The sequence below is a fragment of the Coenobita brevimanus genome, chromosome 97 (genome assembly GCF_032717465.1).
Source record: "Coenobita brevimanus isolate Jiangsu-jjx chromosome 97, ASM3271746v2, whole genome shotgun sequence".
Lineage (NCBI taxonomy): Eukaryota > Metazoa > Arthropoda > Malacostraca > Decapoda > Coenobitidae > Coenobita > Coenobita brevimanus.
In genome coordinates, this window is record NC_137050.1 from 48,259,505 (window position 1) to 48,287,120 (window position 27,616).

The 27,616-nt window shown below is 43.8% G+C and overlaps 1 protein-coding gene across 1 annotated transcript in view; it reads left to right on the plus strand.

Moving 5' to 3' along the window:
- The window catches only part of LOC145413691 (cell adhesion molecule 2-like), a 262,375-nt gene extending 236,152 nt beyond the window's left edge, over positions 1-26,223 (plus strand). The window contains exon 5 of the mRNA XM_080283345.1: positions 25,951-26,223. Coding sequence (XP_080139471.1) covers positions 25,951-26,223 — 273 coding nt within the window. The remainder of the gene's footprint in view (positions 1-25,950) is intronic.
- The last annotated feature ends 1,393 nt before the right edge of the window (positions 26,224-27,616 follow it).

Here is a 27,616-nt window from a genome sequence, read left to right on the forward strand (position 1 = left end):
ATCTAAGCATGTTCATCTTTTCATCATAATCACCCATTTCCATTTTTTTTTTTTTTTGTATCTAATCATCATCATTATTTCCATTAGCATCTACTCTATTATTTGAACAGCTGTATTAATATAGCTGTTTTACAGTTGCTGTTGTATCTGTTAATATCTGGCAATGTTGATGGCACCATATAAAAATGATTGTGTTCTCTCTGTTTCTGGTTCTGTTTTTTTTTTTTTTTTTTTTTTTTTTTAAATATATGAACGCTTATATTTCCGTGATGAAGAAAGGAGACCCATATCGTGACATAATCTTCAAGGTAAAAAGAAGTAAAAAGAGCCTCAAGTCTTAACTATCGATAAAATTAAACAGATCTATCTCAGCCTGACGTTCTGCATTTTTCAGACAAACCTGTTTATTTGATTCTAAGTAACTTCAGACACATGCAGCAGATACAAGCCTTACGCAAGAGGATCAAGTTCGTCTTTCATGAACTCCGTTATGCTTTTGCATATAACTACTAAACACTATAGGAATCTGTAATATAACAAGTGGGTGCTCATAAAGTGGAACACCGCTCAATTCACCCTGTTTAAGGGACGAAAATTTACTCTCACAGCCGAATTACTCCATTCTTGCCTGACCCTCAACTCTTCCACCAAGATTGGCTCAAATCGAATCATAGTTATTCAACTGAGCTTTGCCATGTGATCTAAAAATTTGACCTAGTAGTATGACCTCGACATTTGACTGTTCTCAAAATCGAAATACCATATTCTTGGCTGACCTTCAAACCTTCGACTACGCATCGTACAAAACGGCTTAGAACTGCTAAAGCTGACTCGCTGTACGATCTTGAATTTTCACTAGCCCTGTGACCTTGACCTTTCACTAATTGTTCTTAAAAGTTAGTCTCTTCATCCTGTAATTATCTTAAACCCATCAAGTATATTTTGTCTAAATAGAAGAAAACTGCTTGAGTCGACCGTATCATGTGACCTTGAGTTTTAACCAGTTGCTCTAAAAAGAAAATCAGTAAAAACATAATCAACCCTGTGCATTGGCCCTCATTCCTGTGACCAGATTTGGCTTAAGTCGGATCGAGAATTGTTTGTTTTGTTCACACACACACACACACACACACACACACACACACACACACACACACACACACACACACACACACACACACACACACACACACACACACACACACACACACACACACACACACACACACACACACACACACACACACACACACACACACACACACACACACACACACACACACACACACACACACACACACACACACACACACACACACACACACACACACACACACACACACACACACACACACACACACACACACACACACACACACACACACACACACACACACACACACACACACACACACACACACACACACACACACACACACACACACACACACACACACACACACACACACACACACACACACACACACACACACACACACACACACACACACACACACACACACACACACACACACACACACACACACACACACACACACACACACACACACACACACACACACACACACACACACACACACACACACACACACACACACACACACACACACACACACACACACACACACACACACACACACACACACACACACACACACACACACACACACACACGTCTAGCAAAACATTACACCTGCTTTCACTTCATCAGCGCAGGTATAATGAATGGTAAAGAGCGAAGTATCTCATACCTGATATATGTAGATGATGTGTTACTTGTTAATAATGAACAAGAACTTTGCAGACTGGTACATTTTATGGATATCCGTGTGCAACGTGCGTTGAAAATAAATGTAGATGAGGGCAAACTAATGATTGCTGAGAGAGACACGTTGACTTGCAATGTGATGTCAATTGAATTGGTGTGAGCGTTAAAATACCTGGGTGCAGTTACAGAGAAGTGCAAATGAAGTGAAAAATAGAGTAGCTCAGGGATGTAAAGTGGTTGGTACTGTTAAGGTCTCCATAGGAAACAGAGATCTGACTCTGCTGACTGCGAGACGTTTGCAGGATGTTTTAGAGCTTACATTAACCCATGTGTGTAAATCTTTAGCGAGACATGGAAACTAAAAGTGAGGTTTAAGAGAGTGGAAATGAGGTTATTGATGAATGTATATATATGGAGTGCCGAGAGGGGATAGGATAAAGAATAATGCGATTCGTGAAAGATGTGGAATAAGGAAGTCTGTGGACACTAGATTTGAAGAGAATGAGCTTAGATGTTATGTTATATGGAAAGAATGAGTGTGAATAGGGTGGTGGTAAAGTTGTGTCTGAGTGTATCTGATTGAGTCTGAAGAGTCCAGCCGGCATGGTAAGCCAAGGCGACGATGGAAAAATATGATAAACGAGTGTGTGAAAAAGCTAGGTACGGAGATTGTTTGCTTGGAAACTGACATGAGACTAAAGTTGGTGGGAAGAATTTGTACGGAGGAGTTTGTGACAATGGCTTAATGCCCTAGTTTTTTTCCGGTGACGTGATAATCGTTGAACTGACTCTAGGTGCTGGGTAAGGTGAAGCTCATGAGTGTAGAAAATTATGTTTGCGAAATGGGATCAGGATTCCAGGGGCCTGAATGGTGAGAAAAAGAAAGTGTTGCTCATACTCATTTAAATGGGCAAACTGTTGATTAGTTTTCCCAGTTACCTTATTACTGTTTTAATTCTCTGAACACTATCTGACCCCATCCTCGGGCAGGAAGGAGACTGGTCGGGAAATATCTTATCTTTTGCGTTTTCCTTTGTCCTGCCCACAGCTATGGTCAAATTGTTTTCCTCAGAGGAAATAGTTTTCAAGCAAACCAAAAAATACATGCTTTAAAGCCAATACTGATATTTTTCTGATATACTGACTTTTTTTTGCATCACCCATAGGCCCGTGCAGATTTCATTTTATAGAAACAAATTTCGCATATGTCCGAGTTAATATTCATCACCCACCAGCTACCGAACCCAACAACATTTGCTACAGCATCGTGACAGAGTATATGCATGTATCCCAATACCTTTGACCCTGTTTATGTCAAATCTTTGTTCCACTTACTAGACACAACCCTTACTACTTCCCCAGCTAAACTTGGTTCCTGTTTAGCTCTGTAACCCTGCTTCGTGAACAGCACAGCTCCTAGCAATTCACAAGCTACCATGATTTCCCCAGCTAAACCAAGAGGCCGTTTGGCTTGTAATCTCGAGAGGAGAGACCTTAAGACAGCGGGGGAGGGAGAGGAGTCTGGGAAATAAGGATGAGGAGGGGTATGGAGGGGAGCGTGGGAGAGAGGGGGTGATAAGGATGAGGAGGGGTAAGGAGGGGAGGGTGGGGAAGTTGGGGTGAATGTGGGTAAGGAGAGGAGGGCTGGGGAGTGGAGGTGATGGGGGTGAGAGGGAATAAGGAAGGAGGGTGGGGGAGTGGGGGTGAATGAGGGTGAGGAAGGGTAAGGGGGTCAATAACAGGATGAACAAAGGAAACGAAAACGATAGGAATCCGGCTGGGTGTAGGCGGAGGGAGTGGGAAGGAAGAAGAAAGAAGGAAGTGTGAGGGTGTGGGAAAAGAACGGGAGTAAGGGATCGTGATGGATGGGGAACAGAGGGATAGGTGGGTGACTTAGTAAGTGTGGGAGAGAGAGACTGAGGGTGCAGGAGGTGGATAGAGTTAAGTAGGAGTGATGAGAGGTGATGAGTACAGAGGTGGACGAGGTGGGTAGGTGGGAACGAATAAGAGGGAGGAAAGTGTGGGTAGGGGTGTATGTAAAAGTAGGGATGATTGGTATAAAAAGGGATCGGGTGGGTAAGTAGGTAGGATGAGGAGGAGGTGGAATAAGAAGGGGGTGAGAGGGGAAGGGGAAGTTTATAGAAGGGGTCGGATGAGTGTGCAGAAACCGTGGAATGGGGAGAAAGTAAGGAAATATTAGCATGTGTATGAGACAGACAGACAGACCGACAGACCGACAGACAGAGAGGCTGGATGGAATAGGAAGGAAGTAAAGAAGTCCACTTTGTGTGTGTGTGTGTGTGTGTGTGTGTGTGTGTGTGTGTGTGTGAGAGAGAGAGAGAGAGAGAGAGAGAGAGAGAAACTCGTGCAAGGGGCGGGTGGGGGGACCTTGATCTTCACGACATGGGGAGGGAGGAGATGGCAGGCAGTAGCGAGAACATTGTCCCGGGGCCAAATTGAGTTGCTTGCCAGTGTTGTGTTGCGGGAGTAGGGGCAGCAACACCCAGCAACACCCGGCAATGGCCTCGAGGGGGACGCCAGCTTGTCCTTACTGTTAGGGGCAAAGTGCGAGGGGCGGCAAAAGTGTTGATAGATGGGAATGAGGATGGAAGTGGAAAGTGGCAGAGTGACGGAAGGAAGAGGGAAAAATGTAGATGGAGAGGAGGAACAGACAAAATATAAGGAAGCATCAATGAAGATGGGCAGGTACAGGAAATGAAGGGATGAGGCTGGGGATGGAAGAAGATAGGAGTAGACGAATGAAGGAAGGAAGAAAGAAAAATCAGATGTACGAGAGGAAAGCGAAGCATACTAAGAATGAATGAAGACGGACAGCTGCAGCAATGGATGAGATGGGACTGGGGAGGGAAGCGAACAGGAGTAGAGTGAGGAAGGAATGAGTAAAAACGGAGGTGGAGAGTAGGAAAGGACAATACAATAAGTGTGAATGAAGACTTACAGGTAAGCATGGGCTGGGACTAAACAGTGTAGGTACAGGACTGACAAAGGTATGAGGGGACGGGATATGGATAAGAAGAAACGACACGGAAAGAGGAACAATGAGTAATAGTTGATGGATGAAGAAAGATGAAGACTGACATAACGAAAGTAAAAGCTTCAGTGAAAAATGATAATGGAAGGGTCATTGTAAATGGAGTAGATGGATGGAACGTGAGACGGAACTGGAAAGGAAAAGATGGATGGATAAAGTGAGTGGAGGTGGATAGGATCGTAATTTTAAGGAAAAGAGATTTTTTTCTTATATATTCGACTTTGGGCATAGACATTATGTTCAGTTTCCTGAGGACCAGAAGGCTTCCTACATACAATAGACCTTCCCATGTCGCCACTTCAACACTAATACCCATTTTCCATAACGAATATATGGTAAAGCTGTCTCATTCAGGACTGGTATAATAGTACTAAGTGGCCTATTTTAACGATATCTAGCGGGTCGTATGGAACATCGGTAATTACGTTTTAACAAGATTCTAATTAATTATCAAACTGTTCCTTTCCCAAGCCTGGGATCGAAGTTGCATCCTTACCAACAGATGATTACTTCTTGAACCACTCGAAAGATACATAATGGTGAGGTGGGAATGAGAGGTGGTTGTAGACAAGACACTGGAAAGAAATAAGTAAAAGCATTGGTATACTGTACATTGCATTCTAGTGTACTGCATCGGTGCACACTTCGCGCGAGATAATCACACACGACAAGCAATGAGTACCGCAAGATTCTACCCCACGTTGGTAAACTTGCTTTGGTTAGGATGCATTATACTGAATGGTTCAATTTTCTTAGCACAACTCGCATATTCAGATGATCAAGTGTTAACCTTTGTGGGACATCACGAGCTGTACTGATCATTTCAAATACAATCGGAGCCTCGTTCGTGATACTTTATGAAACAAGTGTAAGACTGCTCCGAATTTCGGTTCGAATCAAGCCTTGACGGATAATTAAAGATGAAGGATGCTATAGTCTGTTTGTTTTTACTTGACAAAAATTCCCTCTCAGCTTAGTTAATGACCAAATATAGTCAGACTAGAGGATAAGTCTGACCAGTAACCAAGGAGTCAGTCTTCCCTCAAACTCAAAAATTATCGATTTTTTGGGAACCACGACTTAGTATTCATATTGTGAGAGTAGACTAGTTCCATCAGATGAAAAAAATATATATAGTACGTCCTTTCATCTGGTAACATGTGTCTGTATCGTGTTCGATCAATGAAATATAAAATCACTTAACACACACGCAGTCATTACAGCATACGACATTCACTGTACTGATCTCACTACAGGCACCCTTTCCCAATTTGCAGTAGATCAGTCTAAGGAAAGAAAAACACATTCAAGCTCCTATAACTCACTCCCAGCTGAATAAGTTAGTTCGCAGTCAGCTGGAAGAGAGTACTAGAGTTGTCCAGATCATCAAAGGGTAAGTTGCATAGATATTGCCACTCTTAGACCTCCAGTACTATTTCTCACTTGAATGAAATCGTCTGCGTTGTCTGTAATAGAATGCCTTAGCTGTCTCGTGAACAATAGTAATCATTCCGGCCATCACCGCCTCACAGTGGAGAAAGTCTGTTTTGGTAGTTAACTCCATAATGGACTGATGCACATGTAATCTAGTGTCATTCTTCTAGTGTGTGTGTGTGTGTGTGTGTGTGTGTGTGTGTGTGTGTTGTTAGCTTGAGTGTTGGCATTATATACCCTTCATGGTTGAGACGAATCTAGTATTCTGTTACAGCTAATGCCAGACGGTTTTTCATTAAGGAGAGAGAGAGAGAGAGAGAGAGAGAGACAGACAGACAGACAGACAGAGAGAGACATAGAGAGACAGAGACAGAGACAGACAGACAAACAGACAGAGAGAGAGAGAGACAGACAGACAGAATGAAAAATTCTAAATTAATTATTTTCTCAAGTGAGGTGTGAAACTATTGGCAGGAGAATATTAATAAAGACAACATGCATGAAAGATAGTGAACAGAACGAGAGAAGAACGTAGGTAGCAATAAAATATATTTTTATTTTATTTACATTTTTTTATTAAAGGATAAATACTAGGCCACTTAATATGGAATAAGACAATTGTTTAAAAACAGGTAAATATTGCAAACAAAACAATCAGTACAATTACACGTAAGAGCCTAAATTATGCCAAATACTTAAGCTTCGCGGTCAGCAACACAAAACTGAACATCTAACAGAAATTACATACATTTCAATCGAGCATCTATGTTTTGTCTCTCACCTCTGACCTACTACACGACAGCGGAGATGGTACCGACCAGAGATATTCAGTGGGCGAAACTCTAGAAATTATTGTATTATACATTACAAAACACTGGAAAACAATGTTAAATGAAGACCGTTCATCCTTCACTTATGATCAAGTGAAGGACCACCATTCGATACTTGCAGAAAAAAAATATATACATAAGTGATAGGTGGCGGCTACCATCATCCACTCACTTGACGTAGTGCTGCCTACTTCTTCCTTGGCCTCTATCATTCTTTTTCTGTGCCTGCCCTCCTCTCTTCCTATTTCTCCCATCTTTCCTGTCACTTCTTATTGCTTTTCTTTCCTTTACAGGTGGCTTTACATTGAGTGACAAGCCAAATGGTTTCCTGTAAGCCAAGAAACCATTTACGACCCTGGGTGGTAACCATATTACCAAACTATACGTGCTCCTTACGTGTCAACAAGTGGGTTAGTGGAGGGTTAGTGCCCCTCCCCGTAAAACAAATAACTCAGAGTCAAATGGCCACCCTTTACGGGATTATGGCGTCTGGCAGTAGATAGATAGATAGATAGATGAAGACAGCTCTCACGCATTAAACGACCACTGCATGACACCTAGAGATGAACTATAACGCGACGCCTCGGTGGTCCATCCATCGCCTCTGACTTACTAAAGGACCACGAGAATACCATCAGCAGGTCGGCGTTCAGTGGGCGAAGGTCAGAATATTGTTTTGATCGAGTGGCCTCCCTTTGTCTGTCGCCCGGGAGCAAGTTGGCGAGCACAAAGGGAGGGACAATGGAACCAGGATCACTTTGGGGGTCTGGGATGCTGGAAAGATGAATGCTGCTGGAATGAGAACACTGGTCGAAGAACCTTTGAAAGCTAGAATAAGTAACGCTGAAAAGATAAACACTGAACGAGAAACAGAAACACAGGAAAATTATAACACTGACACACTGGAAGTAATATAGGCTATGCTGGGGAGAGAAAGGCCGCTGGAATGAGAACACAAGACGAAGAACCTTTGAATGCTGGGATAGGTAGCGCTGAAAATATGCTCAATGGAACATAAAAGGCCGGAAAATGGCAACAAGAGGCTTGGGGACTGAGGGATGTTGGAAATAAGAATGCTGGAAAAGGGGACAATAGGCAAAAAACCTTCAAATGGAGGAATAAGTAACGCTGGAAGAAAAGCGACACTAAAAACAAAAATGTACCTGTAACAAGTAACTCTGTAGTTTACCACAGAGCGAAAACTTTGAAAGCAGACTGTTAAGACATTAATACGATGACGTCTTTATCGAATGCATGTTACAGTAAGATTATATACAGCTAAGGAGATCCTTTTAAGGTTCAAGAATATAACACAGATTTTATCTTACCTCTTCAGTTCGAGAAGTCTCCTACATAATGATTAAAATTGCCTGTTTGCAGTTAGAGTGAAATTGAATGACGGGGGACATTGTGGCAAGAGCTGGGGATCTTCAGGATGAACAGAGATCAAGGAAGCTAGTGTATGAGGCTGAGAATTTGAAGGTAACTGGTAGTAAGGACCGTAGAGAACAAGGTAAAGAGATAACTACGAAACGTTCACCCTTACCAAAACTTCCCGAACACTATAACCACTTGACAATCTGGTAAAATTAATGAAGAATCAGAAAACAGCCCACGTCCTTGTCTATGAACTCACTCTTAACCGTTTCAGTACTAGCTGTTGGACACTGTACTGGATTATAGCGACTTGCGATTACAGCACTTGCAGTTTGGCATACTAACCATTCCAAGATCAGATGTACCTTTCTTCTCATTACCACATCGTGAGTGAAAATTTTTGTTTAGATTACACTAGCTTTCATGGTGAACGACTTATAACACTGAGCGAGAAACAAGGACAGTGGGAAACTAAAGATGTGGAACAGGGGGGCGAGAAATATGGGAAGCGAGGAACGTATGGGGGGAGGGAAATCGGAAGACAAACCACTTTGCAAATATAACGTCTAATAATCTTTCTCGACAGTGACAGACAGTCCTTGGTCGGCCTTAGGAAGAATCTCTGGCAGTAAAAGGGTTGGTGAAGACTGTACCTGACCCATCTAGTTTATAAAATCTGTCTTAATGTGTGGAGGGGGGAAGAATGGATTGATAGTGGAAGAGTGAAAGGAGGAACTGCAGTGTATATAGAAAGGAATAAATATAGGGCAGAGAGAGAGAGAGAGAGAGAGAAACATAGTAGTCTGGAGGTAAATTAAATACTGAAGATCAAAGACATTATTCAGAGCTAAGTCCTGATAAAAAAAAATAATAATACTCCGAGAACATTACCATTCATTACTTATATCTTGCTATTACACTCATGACACATTCTTTCTTTGCAATGGGAGCCTTCGTAACATCTCTTAGCAAGCGATTTATTTTGCATAGTGCACTTTAACTTTTATGTGATCCCATGATTCACTCTCAGGGGAATAAAATTATGTGGCCATAACTGGAACAGAATATTAGAGTTGTGCCGACCGTGGGAGGGTTATTGGTTACAGTACTCTTTCTTTCGGGCTTCTATGAGTCATTCCCTGCTAAATATAACCGTCTGCTGTTAATTGGACTAATATACCAGAGGGGTTGTGAATATACGAGAATAAACTATTAATATATTTTGATTATATATTTTTAATGATTGATAGCAAAGCCTTCATTAGTGGCATAATTGAATGTAGTAAAGTGTAATGCGCTAAATAAATAGCTGAGAGAGGGGCGTCACAAAAACTCGAGCCAACAAGAATACGTCCTTCAGTCTCGGGAGAGGATCGGAAGAGAGTGCGAGGGAAACATTTACTGACAAGGCCTGTAGAAACCATTTGTCTGTCAGCAGGTGTGTGAGTGTGATCGAGGCAGAGCTGGGCAGCTGTGTAGACAGGACGGGAACAGGTGTGGGATGCCGACCAGGGACAAAGGAACACAAAGGAGATGAAACAGCAGCGGGCGTGTGGGTCTGTGTGAGGCTGCGAGACGAGAAGAATTGATGGAGGGGAGGCTACAGCAAACTCTGAATGAAAAAAGAAGTTACGGGGTTTCAGAGAGAGAGAGAGAGAGAGAGAGAGAGAGAGTTGTATTTCGTTTCATGGTTCCTACCTGCATGTAATAGTAATTCCCCTTTATCGGTATAATATCCTTTAGTAATAGATGGTGCATATCTTCACTGTCATTTTCACAGGATCAATAATATGGGAAAATATGTAAATATTGTCAATAAATATTCATCATGTGAGGGCCGGTAAATATACAACGTTGCGAATGTAGCGGTATTACCTCAGCAAGTTCACGTGTCCAGTATCAATGCCCAACGTATCCTTTATCATATGTGTAAATAAGCATAGTAATCCCTACACATTTCTGTCTTATGTGTACCTGCCGGGGCACAGTTTCAGCTGTTGTGACTTCCTAATTTGCACCTACATTTCTGACCGTGGTATATTTGCTTATACATAATAGTTTGTCACATCTGTTTTACGCACCTCTTTCTGTCCTTTGGGAAGAAATGAAACCAGTTCGTGTTTTTTTTTTTTTTTTTTTTTTTTTTTTTTTTTAATACAAACAACGCAGTGATGTCCAGCGTTTGGAGCCATGTTTATCTGTACCGCCACGCCCCCTCTCATCCCGCCTGTCAACTTGCGTAAACAAACAGACGACACACCGGCGACCACAATGCCATCTGTTGACCAAGCCAGCTCTTTACCCTGGTCTCGAGTTCGCCCGTAAGAGTTAATACTTATTTTTCTTCCACCTCGTCCTTACCCAACCACAGCACTGGTTTGTTGGGCGGATGGATGGATCGGAGATCTGAAGCTTCGCTCACTCTCACGTCTTGCCGCATGTAATGTTACTTTCATTTATCTTACTATTAGGTGTTTTATTATGTGCATAGACAGCATCTTCAGTTCCATGGGAAGTAATTGTTATCGAAGATTTTGTAGATTTCAGTAGAATGGCCCTAATGTGTAAAGTTTGGTTTCCAAATATTTATCCAGCGCGAAAAGGATATACTAAAATCCAAGTAAGTCATATGATTACTGACCACAAATGTCTCTTTCCTGCCTTGTCATCAGCGTAACAACATATCCACCGACCCACTCATCCACCTACTCAATCAGACCATCCTTCGCAACCCACAGACCTCCCTCCCGCCACTCAACCTGTCTAGCCACCTGAGAGACCCACCCTCCCCACCGATTCAGGTCATCCACCCTGCTCACCCACGAAACTTACCTAACAATGCTACTCAACACATTCACCCACTCACCTACCCACCCTGAACCCATCCAGCCACCCAACCAGCCAAACCAGCTACCCACCCAGAGCACCCCGGCCACCAATCTTCTCAGCTACCCTGGAGGTCGATCTGGCCCACCAACCCCTGTCACCCACCCTTCCCAGCCATGAATTCTACCCACCCTGCTAACCCAACAATACCATGCATCACATCCACCCTCACAACCCTCCCACCGTACCCACCCGCTTCTCCCTGAACATTCACCCACCCTGCCCACCCACCCCATCCTTGGATCCCACCCATCTTACCCACTCACTCCTACCACCAACCCACCTCCCCAACTACCCGTCTTAATCAGCCCGATTCACCCCCCCCCCATCCTACTCCCCTATTCGAACCTCACTCATCCATCAAACTCATCCCATCAAAACCTAACTTATCGACCCATCCCCGAACACCGACCCAGCCCAGCCCACGCATCCTGTTATTTACCCAATTCCCTCTACAACCCACCACATGCCACCCCACACACCCCACCAACCAACCCCCCCCTACCCTTAACAACCATCCTGTCCACCCACCCTGGCAATATACCAAACCACCACACCCACCAACTCAACCTCATTAACCCCGCCCACCCCAAGCAACTAACTCCGACACACACACACACACACACACACACACACACACACACACACACACACACACACACACACACACACACACACACACACACGCACGCACGCACGCACGCACGCACGCACGCACGCACGCACGCACACACACACACACACACACACACACACACACACACACACACACACACACACACACACACACACACACACACACACACACACACACACACACACACACACACACACACACACACACACACACACACACACACACACACACACACACAGCAAAGTAATATTTCTTTCGCGCTTTCGTGTGTGTACAGGAGTATAAGGTACAGGGACATAACGAGCATACGATTCGAGGTGGGGAGTTGTGTTCAGCATCTTAGTGTGGGAGAAAGAGAAAACACCTCGAGGGGTTAGTGTTATAGGTTGAAGTCATGTGTGTGTTTTTTTGCAACCATACAGAACAGAATTTTCGAGGAATTAACCCCAGAGATCCTTTGAATTTCTGCTGACTACCATCTCTTATACCTTGCTGCTGAGTTAGCTTCGCACTCGCCTATCGTGGAATCCTAATGGAAATAAATCCATATCGTAGCTGAAATATAGGACAATACTTGCACATCTCGTCCACATCCTTCACCTTCCCCATACCTTTCCCCTTCTCCCTCCCTCCTTTCTCACCCCTCCGCCTCGCCTTGCCGGCTTCATCTGCCTGTCTCGGCTCTTCCTACACCTAAGGAATGTCTCTACATGCTTTAAATACTCTGAAGTTTCAATTCCTGTCTACATAGGGATATCACAGTGTTGTATGCAATCAGTCTCTGACATTTATGTTGATTTATACCCCCTTTTGTATGCTTTACATAAACCTTAATTTAAGTGTTTTTTTTTTTCCCTAATGTCCGACTTTGCACATACACCAGACACTTCTTCCCTAAGGCCCAGCAGTCTTTCGCGTCACACATCGATCATCCCTCACGATATTGCAATTAAATATTACAAGTGCTGACGCCTTTTATAAGTTAAATCGTACATTATCATAAATTTTGACAAGTTTGCATAACCTGCCTATCGACTCATCGGAGTGCAGAACCATTCCAGCATGGTATAAGAGATGGCATGTCAACAGATATTCAAAGGATCTCTGAGACTAATTCTCCAAAATACTTTTCACTATGGTTGCAATCAAGCACACACTTGATTACAACCTATAGCGCTGACCACACACAAGTTGTTTTCCCTTTTCCTCACTCTAAGATGAACACAACTCCCCATCTCTTTATCGTATGCTCGTGATATTCCTTCATGGTAGCCTACACTTCCATACGCATACGAAAGCGCAAACGAAATATTAGTGTGTGTGTGTGTGTGTGTGTGTGTGTGTGTGTGTGTGTGTGTGTGTGTGTGTGAACACAACTCCCCATCTCTTTATCGTATGCTCGTGATATTCCTTTACGGTACACTTCCATACGCATACGAAAGCGCAAACGAAATATTACTGTGTGTGTGTGTGTGTGTGTGTGTGTGTGTGTGTGTGTGTGTGTGTGTGTGTTTATGTGCGTGCCTGTGTGTGTGGGGTGGGTGGGTGTTGGAGTCAGTTGGTTGGGTAGTGGGGTGAATGAGGTTGAACTGGTGGGTGTGGTGGTCGGCGCATGGCCAGGGTGGTGGGCAGGATGATTGGTATGGGTGTAGGGGAGGTGCATTGTGGGGTGAGGTGCGTGGAATGGCTTGGGGTGGGTTGCAGAGGTACATGAGTTGAGTGGATGGGCGAGGTGAGCTGGATTGGTGCGTGGCTGGATCGGTGGGTGGTCGGGGAGCGGTCGGTAAGTTAGTTTTGGATGGGGATGAGTTTGGTGGATGAGTGGAGTTCGAATGGGTGAGTTGTTTGGGGAGAGGGATTGGGTTGAGTAAGAAAGGTGATTAGGCATTTGGATAGGCGGGTCGATTGGTAGGAGGAGAGGATGGATAGGAAGGGTAAGTTCCCAGAGTAGGGTGGGTGAGCAGAGTATGGGTGAGTGTTCAAGGCGAGGTGGGTGGGTACGGTGGGAGGGTTATGTGGGTGAATTTGATGGATGGCATCGTTCGGTTGGCAGGGTGGGTGGAATTCGTGGGTGGGGAGAGTGGGTGGTCGGGGTCAATGATCAACATAGGTCATGGGAATGTGTGGGCAGAGTGGGTCGCCAGAGTGAGTAGGCTCATTTCAGCCACTAAGGTGGCTGAAATGACTGCGTGGCCGGGGTGCTCTGGGTGGGTAGTTGGGTTGGTGGGTTGGGGGGCTGGATGGGTTCATGGAGGGTAGGTGTGTGGGTGAATGTGTTGAGTTATTGTTAGGTGGGCTTCATGGGTGGGCAGAGTGGATGACCAGAATCAGTGGGCTGGAATGCATCGGCGGAGACTGGGCAGGATGAGTGGCCGGGGTGAGGTCAGTGTGGTAGGTGGACGAGTGGATAGGTGGATGAGTGGGTAGGTGGATATATGGCTCTTCAGATGATAAGGCAGGAGAGGGACTTACGTGGCCAATGATCTTATAACTTGTCGCTGTTACTTGAATTTTAGTAGCCAATATCGTTTACAAGACGTTGGACAAGTATTTGGAAACCAAACTCTATACACTAGAAATCTACTAAATCTCTGATATAATTACTTCTCATGGAACTGAAGACGGATCTGTGCACCTGATAATACACATAAGAGTAGGATAAACGAAAGTAACATTACATGCAGCTAGACACGAGAGTAAGCGAAGCTTCAGATCTCCGATCCATCCGCATAACAATTTCGTGGTTTGGTGGGGGTAAGGAGTGGGAGTTGGAGGATGGACGTTTGCGATTAATTTGCCCTCTAGTGGCAGACAACCGTGTCCCCTTGTCAATGTTCATGACTGCACGTAGTCATGCACATCCAAGACCCATCTACTCACAGTTAGGAGCTACAGCTGGCAGTGCTGCCTTGAAGACAGACATTGGTTTACTAATCAGCAGTGGCATCAAGTTCTCGAAAGTGCTGCGAAGTAAAGGAAAAGTATAAGTGGCTTCTAGGTTATATAAAGTAGTAGTTTAGGTACAAACTAAAGAAACAGTCCGCTCATTATCTCCGCCATGGAAGCGAGACGGAGGTTATGTATTCACCCGCGTTTGTTTTTGTTTACAAAATTATCAAGAACTTGTTATCGTATTCCAATGAAATCTGGTGGATGTGTGGGCAGTGAGTCAAGAAAGAGTTAAAAGTGGATTTTATGGTGGATCGGTAACTGGATGCAGGAATAAATAATATTTGTAAATTTTATTGGCGTCGGCGGAGGTCTGAGCTCTCTGAGATTGTGTCCCAGGGCAGTTTAAGACCGTAAAATTAACTGACTGTGTGAGACCGTAAAAGAATTCGTGTGGTAGGAAAGGGAAATAACAGAAAATCATAAATCTCGTTGGCAATGAAACAGGTATGCTTGCTGTGTGTGCTTTTAATTTATGCATTATTCACGTACAGGCACATCTAGAATATGATGTGCAGTTGTGTTTCCGACCCGGAAGAAGGATATTACGAGGCTTGAGATTATCCAGGTATGGGCTACTACTATAACCTTACCCGATCCTTCAAGTGCATGGAACAGTGCAGGCACGGGGTCACTTTGTAGCAGACTAGGCCTTTGCGCCGACTTATTGTGCAGGCTTTCAGAATCTTTCATCGACTGGAGAACGCCAGTTATCACCAGATATTTAATTTATATACCAACAGAACGAGGAGCCATGGGTAGAACCTTGTCTTTCAGTGATTCCACCATAATATTTTAATTAATATTTTCACGTAGAAGATTTACTAACCTAAAATATAATAAGAGCAGAAGCGGTTGGCCATTCCTTAAAAGATCAGTTCAGGACACCCATAGACAGAGTATTTTATTTATTCATTTATTTAATTATTTTTTATCATTTATTGTTTAATTATTTATTTAGACTCATTTCAGACGAACACTGATAGCTTCCTCCTTTTCGGTCCAGTCTTAAAACAGCGGATTACTTACATCTTTTTTCGCTGTCCACATTGCGAGTAGGGAAATCCACTGTATGATCCTTACTATCCATTTCTCTCACAACAGAAGTAGTATTGTGTTCGCGGTAACTTCATCCTTGCTACATCCTCGCAATGGATCGAAAGAAATTTTGAGGTGCTAGTTGTTCATGTAACTGCCTCTCTCTCTCTCTCTCTCTCTCTCTCTCTCTCTCTCTCTCTCTCTCTCTCTCTCTCTCTCTCTCTCTCTCTCGTGTGTGTGTGTGTGTGTGTGTGTGTGTGTGTGTGTGTGTGTGTGTGTGTGTGTGTGGTGGAGATTAGTATGCATCTGTTGTCTTTGCCACTGTTCCTCTCTCTCTCTCTCTCTCTCTCTCTCTCTCACACACACACACACACACACACACACACACACACACACACACACACACACACACACACACACACACACACACACACACACACACACACACACACACACACACACACACACACACACACACACACACACACACACACACACACACACACACACACACACACACACACACACACACACACACACACACACACACACACACACACACACACACACACACACAGAGGACAACGAAAGGGCAGTCCATTTGCTGAATCCCTTTGTAGTGCGGGTCGACCCTAATAGCTAGACAGTGATGAAGCCCGCTCGTTCTTGTTGGTAGAGGGGCGTGTGAGCTGCGGCACCTGAGCTGAGAGAGAGAGAGAGAGAGAGAGAGAGAGAGAGATCGTGATAAAGATGAGAAAGATGATGATAAAGACTGGATAATTTCAAAGATGTTGATAATGATGATGATGATGGTGATTACAGAAAATGGTCATAATGAGAGAGAGAGAGAGAGAGAGAGAGGAGAATGATAAGGATGATGATAAATAAAGATTTGATAATGGCAAAGATGTTGAAATGATGATGATGATGATTACAGATAATGTTCGTAATGAGAGAGAGAGAGAGAGAGAGAGAGAGAGAGAGAGAGAGAGAGAGAGAGGATTCAGTGCAGAGAGAAGCGTGAGAGCAGAAAAATTACGAGAGCCCACTGAGGCCAGGAAATCATTGAAGGTCTTAAAAAAGGTACCCCCCCCCAAAAAAAAAAAGGAAATCGAAAAGAAAAAAACAAGCAGAATGTGTGCCATGGTCAGAGGGATTAATTAGACTAGTGAAGGACAGAAAAACTGGGGACTGAGAAGAAGGAGACGTTTGAGAAATGAGGGAGTAAGAGAAGTAGGAGGCAATAGGAAAGAAGGAAAAGAAGAAAGTAAGATACGAACAAGAGATGAAGACAAAAGGGAAAAAGGTAATATAGGGAAGGAGGAAACTTTGTGAAGGAGTGGAAAGGTGAGAAAGTATAAAGGCAAGAAGACTTTAGGAGAAAAAAAAAAAAGTAACTGAAGAAGAATTTAGAAATAGGAAAAATTAGAATATAACATGAAGAAAATTTTGCAAGGTGAGGAAATATAGGGAGGGGGAAGGTTTCAGGAAAATGTGAGAAAATAAAGCAAGTTAATAAGGAGATGGAGGAAAATAAAGAAAAATGAAAACCAAGACGAAAATTTAAGGAGGGGTAAGGATGAAAGTGAGGTAGAAAGTTGTGTCCAAGATACAGTGACAAAATAAAACAAGAGAAAGGTTATCGGAAGTGAAGGAAGAAAGATTTATGAAGAGAAAGAAAAGACTGTGTGAAAGAGGAGGAGGACTTTCTAGAAGAGAGCAAAAGTGAGAAAGTAAGAGAGAGAAAAAAAGCTTTTGGAAGAGTAGGAAGAATGAGAGTGAGTGGTCAAATAAACGAGGGACAGGGAACAGATCGCGGGCCGTCAAGGTAGGCTATTCAGAGTCCAATAACACGAGGTAAAAGTCCCGTGAGATAAGTAATGCAGGCTTGAGAGAGAGAGAGAGAGAGAGAGAGAGAGAGAGAGAGAGAGAGAGAGAGAGAGAGAGATGTGGGTAGATTATATATACAAAAAAGGCACATTGAGCAAACAGAAAAAAAATAAAGGCCGGAGAAATTAGGCAAGGAAATAGAGAGAGAGGGGGGGGGGGAGAGAGAGACTTCGAATTTAATGGACGATTTAGAGCAAATTGTAAAAGCAACGACCAAGACACGGCGGATTTAAGAGTGGAAAGAGAGAGGCGAGACAAAGGTCGAATGTGAGGGATGCTGTGAAAAGATTTGGAGAAAGAAATGAAGAGGAGACTAAGAAGAAAAATTACTCAGACTTGAACGGGAAGATATGGATGGAAAAGGGACGATTCGATTAAGGAGGGAGGATGGCAAAGAAAAGTAAAATAAAATGAAATAAAAGACATTGTAGAAGTTGACTGGAAAAAGAAGCAAGCGAGGAAAAGGAAAAGAGGAAAGAAAAGAGGGTGGAGTGAGTATCGGAAAGAAGACTGACAAAATGTATGGGCAAGAGGATTAGAAATAACGATGAAGAATAGAATCAGAGAGAGAACATTGGACAAAATTGGTTAAATAATTCAGAAAGTTGGAGATGATTCGAGGAAAGAAATTGAAAGCCAGATGCGATGGGGGAGATACATAGAAATGGAGATAGAGTTGAGGATCAGGGAGAGAATGAAGTAGAGAATTGTATAAACGGATGGATAATAGAGTTGGATAAAAGGATGAAAATTAGGACAGGAAAATGATGTAAACGAATGGGAAAATTTTGAATGAGATGAGTGAAGAAAGGGAAGAAAATAATTAGGAAAAAATGTAAAAAACTGGGAAAAACGATGGTGAAAAGAATGAGAAAATATAGAAAAGGGGACGAAAAAAAAGAGATGAGACTACTGGGATGAAAAGAGTGGTAGAAGAGATCGGCTACACGAATGGAAAATGTGCTTGTAAAAGTGCACAAACAAGAAGATGGGATAAATGGATGGAGATAGGATTAGAGAGAAAAAATAAAACTATCAAAGGCCCTACTAAAAGAATGGAAAAAAAAATATAGCAAAAAAATAGTCGGATCGGAAAAGATGGTGAAGATCATTGGGGAAAAGGATGAATAGAAGATGAATGGATGAAAGGGACAGCTTGGGCTCGACACAGAAGAATGGAAGGGATTGTGGTGGGAGGGGGAATATGTGTATGTGTGTGTGTGTGAGAGAGAGAACAGAGAAGTGGGAAGAGGGAGGATATTCAGGGTGAGAGAGAGAGGTGGTGGGGGGGGGGAGAGAGGGAGGGAGAGACAGGGAGACAGGGAGAGACAGAGGCAGAGGGAGGAGAGGAAAATTTCTAAAAAAGTCTCCTGGTATGCGAGCTGCGGAGAAAAATAAAAGGAGATGAGTGGGGTAAGAGCGAGGAGTGAAAAGGCATCTAACCTGGGGAAGACGGAAGAGCATAACAAGTGCTAAGAGTAGTAGGAGAGGGAAACTGAATGAGATGAAAGGGAATGACCAAGAAAGCAGGAATAATGAGGGATGCAATGAAGTGAGTGTGATGAGAGATAAAGACCGAGAAAACACCCGCATTAGCTTGATGAAGAAAAAGAACTAAGAGGGATAAGTGAAGAATCCCAGATAAGGAAGGTACGGTGAGAGGTAGAAGGAAATTAATGAGACCGGATACACAGGAAAGGCAGCCGACACTATAACGGTAAGGGTTAAAACTGAATGGGATGTGGGGGAGACAGAATGGTGTCTAGCTTGGGAATTATGTGGGATAAGAGTTGAAAGGGATGGGAGATGAAATTCTGAAATAATGAAGTGCACACCTGTAGATGATGAGAAGAGCTGAGTGGGATGAAAAGGATGGATAGGAAAGGCACCAATCACTGGAACAAAAGAGAGGGGCGAAAGGGATGAAAGTGAGTGGGAAGGACTACGGAGAGGGACGACAGAGTTTGTGCAGAGTCCATTAAGAGGGTGACGGAAGAGTGGCATAGGATGAAAGGGATGAAAGGGAAAGCTAAGGGGTACCAAACACACCATCAACATGAGGAATGAGAGGAAATATGTCGTGAGTAAAAAAAAAAAAAAAAAAACACGAGAGACAAAGGTGAAAAGTTAGAGTGAGAACTGAATACGGAGAGGAGATAGAAGGACCGAGTGGGGCCTGGAGACGGAGAGAGATGCGAGGGACTGCGTGGGGCCTGACGAAGAAAAAAAGACAGAACAGAGAGGAGTGGGAAGGTTGAGGAGGGACTGAATGTTGATGATGGAAAGGAATATGAGAGAATGAGCTGGGGCTGACGATGTAAAGGTGAGAGGGGCTGAATGGCGTTTAGGGAAGGAGAAGGATGAGAGAGGCCTAGGTGGGCGACGGAGAGGGGTGAGAGGGATTAAGTGGGGCCAAACGACGGAGAGGGTTGAGAGGGGGTGAGCAGGAGAGAGGACGGGACTTGCGTTTGTCTGCTGCAGAAAAAGCTTTACGTATGGAGACAGATAGCGAGGGATCCCAAGTGAATAAAATACCAGATGAGATGTTCTGTCCCAGTAAATGGCGTGTGTGCGTGGCTGTGTCCTTGAGCGTGTCCTTGGCTGCCCTTGGCTGTGTCCTTGTCCATGTCCTTGGCTTTGTGGCTGTGTCCTTTGTTTTTTTCTTGACTATGATGCTGTGTCCGTTGTTGTGTGGCTGTGTTCTCGGCTGTACTATCTTTTGCTGTATGAATGAGTCCTTGTTTATGTCCTTGGTAATGTGGTTGTCCTTTGTTGTGTACGTGGCTGCATGATTGTGTCCTTATCGATGTGGCTCTGTCCTTGCCTGTATTGGCTGCTGATGTGTTTATGGCTCACTGGCTGTGTCCTTGGCTGTGTCCGTGGTTCTATGTCTATGTCTATGGCTGTGTTGCGGCTATGTCCTTGGCTGTGTGGTTGTGTCCTTGAGCTGAGTTCTTTGCTCCTGTGGCTGTCCGTCGTTGTGTCCTTGGCTCTGCGATTGTGTCCTTCGTTGTCCTTGGCTGTGTCCTTGACCTGTTTCCTTGGCACTGTGACTTTGTCCTTGCTTGTATCCTTGATTCTGTGACTGTGTCCTTGGCTGTGTCCTTGGTTCTGTGGCTGTGTCCTTAGCTCTGTCCTTCGTTCTGTGCCTTAGTCCTTGACTGTGTCCTTGTCTCTGTGACTGTGACCTTGGCTGTGTCCTTGGCTGTATCCTTGACCCTGTGGCTTTGTCCTTGGCTGTGTTAATCATAAAGTAAATTACTAAAGCTGACTGAGTGCAAGCATTATTGTGGCTGGCTCTGCGCATTTGCATATTGTAGGTAGAGATTAACCCCCTCAGGCTCGGGACATCTCTAGTATTCAACTGCAGACCAGATGAATTTATGTAGGCAAGAATGAGTCCAAGGGTCCCGAGGGTGTTGCAGGTTTTTTTTTTAACAGGCATTCGTTGTTACCTGCTCTGTTTTCCTGGAAGTGGATTTGTTACCTATAGTCGCAGTGTTTCTGGCGTGTTACAAGTCTGTGTGTTACTTCTTGGGTCTTTGTTACCAGTTGTATGTGTGTCTGGTGGAGTTTGTGGTACTGCTTGTGTCTATAAGTGACAGTGTTTTTTTTCGGTAGTTTTTGGGGGTTATGGTTGTATTTGTACCACCTGCAGTGTCAGCGTCACTGATGATGGCTGTCTTTCCGGCTATGGCTCCAACTGTGTGTGTGTGTGTGTGTGTGTGTGTGTTACTGCATGTCTGTGTTACCGGTTGTCTGTGTTACCGGATGAGTCTGTGTTACCTGTTGTGTCTGTGTTACCGGATGAGTCTGTGTTACCTGTTGTGTCTGTGTTACCGGATGAGTCTGTGTTACCTGTTGTGTCTGTGTTACCGATGTGTCTGTGTTACCTGTTGTGTCTGTGTTACCGATGTGTCTGTGTTACCTGTTGTGTCTGTGTTACCGGATGAGTCTGTGTTACCTGTTGTGTCTGTGTTACCGGATGAGTCTGTGTTACCTGTTGTGTCTGTGTTACCGGATGAGTCTGTGTTACCTGTTGTGTCTGTGTTACCGATGTGTCTGCGTTACCGATGTGTCTGTGTTACCTGTTGTGTCTGTGTTACCTGTTGTGTCTGTGTTACCGATGTGTCTGTGTTACCTGTTGTGTCTGTGTTACCGATGTGTCTGTGTTACCGATGTGTCTGTGTTACCTGTTGTGTCTGTGTTACCGGATGAGTCTGTGTTACCTGTTGTGTCTGTGTTACCTGTTGTGTCTGTGTTACCGGATGAGTCTGTGTTACCTGTTGTGTCTGTGTTACCGATGTGTCTGTGTTATCGGATGAGTCTTTTACTGGTTGTGTCTGTGTTACTGGTTGTGTCTGTGTTACTGGTTGTGTCTGTGTCACCTGTTGTGTCTGTGTTACTGGTTGTGTCTGTGTTACTGGTTGTGTCTGTGTCACCTGTTGTGTCTGTGTTACTGGTTGTGTCTGTGTTACCTGTTGTGTCTGTGTTACCGGATGTGTCTTTTGGTGTTTGAGTCTGTGTTACCGGATGTGTCTTTTGGTGTTTGAGTCTGTGTTACCGGATGTGTCTTTTGGTGTTTGAGTCTGTGTTACCGGATGTGTCTGTGTTACTGGTTGTGTCTGTGTTACCTGTTGTGTTTGTGTTACCGGATGTGTCTGTGTTACCAGTTATGTCTGTGTTACCGGATGTGTCTGTGTTACCAGTTATGTCTGTGTTACCTGTTGTGTCTGTGTTACCGGACGTGTCTTTTGCTGTTTGAGTCTGTGTTACCGGATGTGTCTGTGTTACCAGTTATGTCTGAGTTACCGGATGTCTTTTACTGGTTGTGTCTGTGTTATTGGTTGTCTGTTACTGGTTGTGTCTATGTACTGAGTTTTTTTTTTTTTAATGCGAGGAAGAAAGAACCAAAGGCCACGAGCCCGCAATTATTGTTCCTTCCAAGAGAAAAACAAAATACAAGAGAGAGCCAAATTCAAAATCCTATCATTTCGAGATGCCTGGACACACTGCGTTTGAAAGACTGGAGATCATAGGAAGCAGGAATACAGACAGAGGGAGACAGTTCCAGAGTTGACGTGTTGCATAAATGAAGGACTAGGAGTAACGGTTAACTCTTGTATTAGAGAGTTGGACAGAAAAGGGATGAGAGTTTGCTGCTAGACGGGTGCTACTCGCCCGTCGTAGAGATGGAGGAATGCATGCAGACAGTTCGGAGGAGCAGTGACCATTGAAGTTGCGACAGAAAAGAGATAAAGATGCAACAGTGTGATGAGACAGAGGTTGAAGGGAGTCAGTAAGAGGAGGAGAGTTAATGAGACGAAAAGCCTTTGACTCCACCCTATTGAGAAGAGCTGTATGTGGGGAGCCTCCCCATACGTGAGAGTTGTTCTCCACACAAGGACGGATAAAACCCCTGTATAGAGTCAACAATTGTGCAGGCGTAAAGAAGGAATGGAGTCGGCTTAGCACACCTAATCTCTTGGACGCAGATTTTACAAGTGATGTAATATGATCTGTCCAAGATAAGTCCCGAGTAAATGAAACCCCAAGCATGTTCAAGAATAATGCAGGATTAAGCTGAATATTATTAAACATTAGTGGGTATACCTGTGGAAGACTTTGTCGGGTTGATAGATGTAAAAAGTGGGTCTTTGATGCATTAAAAACAACCATATTATTTTGACCCCAGTCAGAGACACAAGCCAAGTCAGACATTAGGTGTGCCATAGCCACATCCCATGTTTGTTGGAGTAACTGCTGTGATGGACGTTGCGGGAACCGAATGGAAAGGTGAAGGGTGGAGTCATCAGCGTATGAGTTGATAGGGTTAGATGTACAGCTTAGAAGGTCACTGATGAATAGAAGGAAGAGAGTTGGTGATAGGACAGAGCCCTGAGGAACACCAATGTTGATAGATCTAGGAGAAGAGCGATGGCCGTCTACAACTGCGGCTATACTGTACTGTAGAACGACCAGAAAGGAAGCTAGAGATGAAGGCACAGATAGAAGGATAGAAACCGTAAGAGGGCAGTTTGGAAATTAAAGATTATTGCCAGACTCGATCGAAAGCCTTTGAGATGTCAAGTGCAATGGCAAAGCTTTCTCCAAAGTCCCGAAAGGAGGATGACCAGGAGTCTGGAAGGTAGGTGAGAAGATCGCCAGTGGAGCGTCCCTGACGGAACCCATACTGACGATCAGAAAGAAGATTGTGATAGGGAAGATGCTTTAAAATATTTCTATTAAGAATTGACGCGAAAACTTTTGAGATACAGGATGTTAAAGCAATTGGACGATAGTTAGAGGGTTGGGAATGGTCACCTTTCTTTGGGACTGGCTGAATAAGAGCAAACTTCCAGCAAGAAGGAAAGGTACAAGTTGACAGACAAAGGCGAAAGAGTTGTGTCTGTGTTACTGTTATCTCCCGTCTAGCGAGGAGATAATGTAAGCATCTGTGTGTGTGTGTGTGTGTGTTTTGGGCTTTTACCAACTTTTTCCAACTTTGTCTGTGTACTTTGTGGTCATTTTAATGGATGAAACTTAGCTGCGAGCGGATCTGGGCAGCAACAAATGAGGGTATGCATTATAATCCTGCACCAGAAATTCTAAAAAGGTTCTGGAAGGGAATCTTTTATACCCCAAGACGGAGTTTCATACATATTCATGGCTTGGCTTCCCCGGAGATACCAAGAATGTACAGCATCTCAGTATCTCCCTTGATTATTTTTCCCCTCCGATATTCTACAGTTCGTCTATATTGTGTCCTCTTCAATTTATTCATGTTCAGGTTAATACATGAGGATTTTACTAAATTATTTCAGCTGTCTGTACTAGGGAGGGGTTTAAATAAGGTGTAGTCTCGTTTCTCCAGTTGCAAACTTTCTCTGAAGCATAGAATAATATTCTAACATGGTAAATATAGGAAATAATTAGTCATCTTCGTAGTGAGGAAGTAACACATTGTCTTCTTTGTAAACGTCAAGAGCCGCACACTCATGAATTTCTGATACTTGTGCTTATGCTTCCGTGCTTTAGATGAGCAAAATTTTATGATCTGTTGATGATATTCTGAAAACTGAGGTAATAAACTAGTAAATATTCGTCAGACTTGAAGTAGAATGCAGAACCGATTTCACTTGAGACATCCATGCTTGTTAGAGAGAGAGAGAGAGAGAGAGAGAGAGGAGAAGCATCACAACTTTTTTCCATCTGTCGTCCTGTACTCCTCAACTGACTCTCCATAAAAAGATCGAACAGCCTTTTTCTTCTTTACCAAGTGTGTTTCTAATTTTTCTTTACACCCTCACTTTTCTCCTCCATATTCTCTTGTCCTTTTTCTATCATCAGTCACATTTTTTCTTACTCCCCCCCCCCATATCTTGTTTTCTTTTTTCATTTTGATATTTCGTAAGCTTTCTCTCCCCCCTTGTTCACAGTATTCTATCATCGTTTCCCCTCACTTTTTCCTACTCTATAATTTTCTTTACTCACACTTCAGTACTTTCTCCTTGCATAAATGTTCCTTTCCAGTCACCTCATCTCTCTCTCTCTCTCTCTCTCTCTCTCTCTCTCTCTCTCTCTCTCTCTCTCTCTCTCTCTCTCTCTCTCTCTCTCTCTCTCTCTCTCTCTCTCAGTTTAATTATCATCCTCTCTAAATTCGTCAGTCTAGTCAGTCTACCTATTTGTCTTTCCTAAATAGCCATCTATGTATCTGCCCATCTGTGTTTATCTGTCTGTCTATCTATTTTCCCTCATGTCTGTCTCCCTGTCTATTTATCTACCCATCTATCTCTCTCCCACTCTGGCCTCCATCATCCCCTCTCTCCCTCTCACATCACCATCCCTCCCTCTCTCCCACTCACGCCTCCATCCCTCCCTCTTCTCCCTCTCACATCACCATCCCTCCCTCTCTCCTACTGACATCACCATCCCTCCCTCTCTCCTACTGACATCACCATCCCTCCCTCTCTCCTACTGACATCACCATCCCTCCCTCTCTCCTACTGACATCACCATCCCTCCCTCTCTCCTACTCACACCAGCATCCCTTTCTCTTCTCCCCCAGACGCAACCCCAGTACCTTAGACGCTACGAGCCCCAGAAGGAACCGGACGGGCTGGAGACGGCGATACTGGGCCTCACCTTCGTCACCACCCGCAACCACTTCCCAAGGGGCGAGATGCGGCTCAAGTGCGTCGCCAAGATCGCCACCATCTACTTCCAGTCGCAGGAGACGTCAGTGATCGAGACCGGGTTCCTTCCCCACACGCACGCCGAGGAAAGCAGGCACAGCGACCATTTCTACTTCTTCGGTGAGTGGTTTGGTGCATGGGGATGATGTGGCAGGAGTGTCGGTGATGGGAGTGTAAAAGACGGCAGACAGTAAGGGACAGAAACAGATGAGTTGTAGCAGTAGTAGGAGTGTACAGTAGAAGGAAATAGGGAGTGGGAGACATTAGATAGCAGGAGACTAACAGGATGAGTAGTAGTAGTAGTAGGGGTGTAGAAGTAGGAAGTGGGAGACAGTAGAAAGTGTGAATAAGAAACAGGATGAGCAGTAGCAGTAGTAGAAGTGTAGAAGGATGCTGGGAGTGAGAGACAGCAGGAGAGGGAAACAGGTGGAGTAGCAGTAGCAGGAGTATGGAATGGAGTTGGGAACATAGGATAGAGGTAAAAGATTAGATAGGAGTACTAGAACAGATGACGGTAGGGAGCATGGGATGGAAGTAGCAGATATGGTAGCAGTGGCAGAAGTGCAGAAGTCAGCAAGGAGTAGGGGACAGTATTACCAGTGGAAAGATACAATGAAGAAAAAAAATAACAGTTTAGGAGCACGACGTACAAACAAGAGGAGTAGCAGTAGTTTGAATGCAGCACAGTAAACCCGAGCGTAGATGCAGCAGAAGCAGAAAGTAAAGAAAGAAGTTAAAATCATTACACAAGAAGATGAATTAACCTTGACTGACTAAATGCTGCTGTAGTGGTCTCTGCATCGGTAGGCATTGATTAGTCTGAGAAATCGTAAGATACGTAGTGCAGAGAAGAGTGGAAGTGCATGATTGATAAAGAAGTCGCTTATCCTACGTAATGCTACACAGGGCACTAAATGATGCGGAATCAGTTTAGCAGAACAATGCTCCTTCTGCTTGAAGCATTTCAGAATGTAAGTGTATATATTTAGATAGATAGATAGTTAGATGATATAGATATAGATTAGATTTATATTTATAGATAGATAGATATGAATATAAGGTAGATATAGATATATAAATATAGATAGATAGATGTAGATATGGAAATACAGATATTTATGTTGCAACTTTTCCATTTGGTCCTGGAAAACTTCTTATGCGATGAATGTTCCGTGCGTAGGTGTGAAAACCCCAATAAGTTTAAAACACATCCATTTCCTAAGTTTTATTTATACACTTATTTTAGGAGACACCTATTAGCTTTGTAATACAGCACTTAGGTCGGTAGTGACGGCCGTACCTTTAAGACGTTTATTCTGACCCTATAGAGGTGACAGCTCGTTAATCTGTCATGTAAAGTGCTGCACGGGAAGTAGTTATACACATCCTCATTGAGTAATATGTGTACCTCACTGCTTTAATATTCATACTATTGGATAGACGGTAGACCCTTTTTTTTTTGTTTTCTTCTTCAGTCGCAGTCTCCTGCCAGAACACTGTATAGCTCTGGAAAGCTTGCAATCATGAACTTCTTGAAAG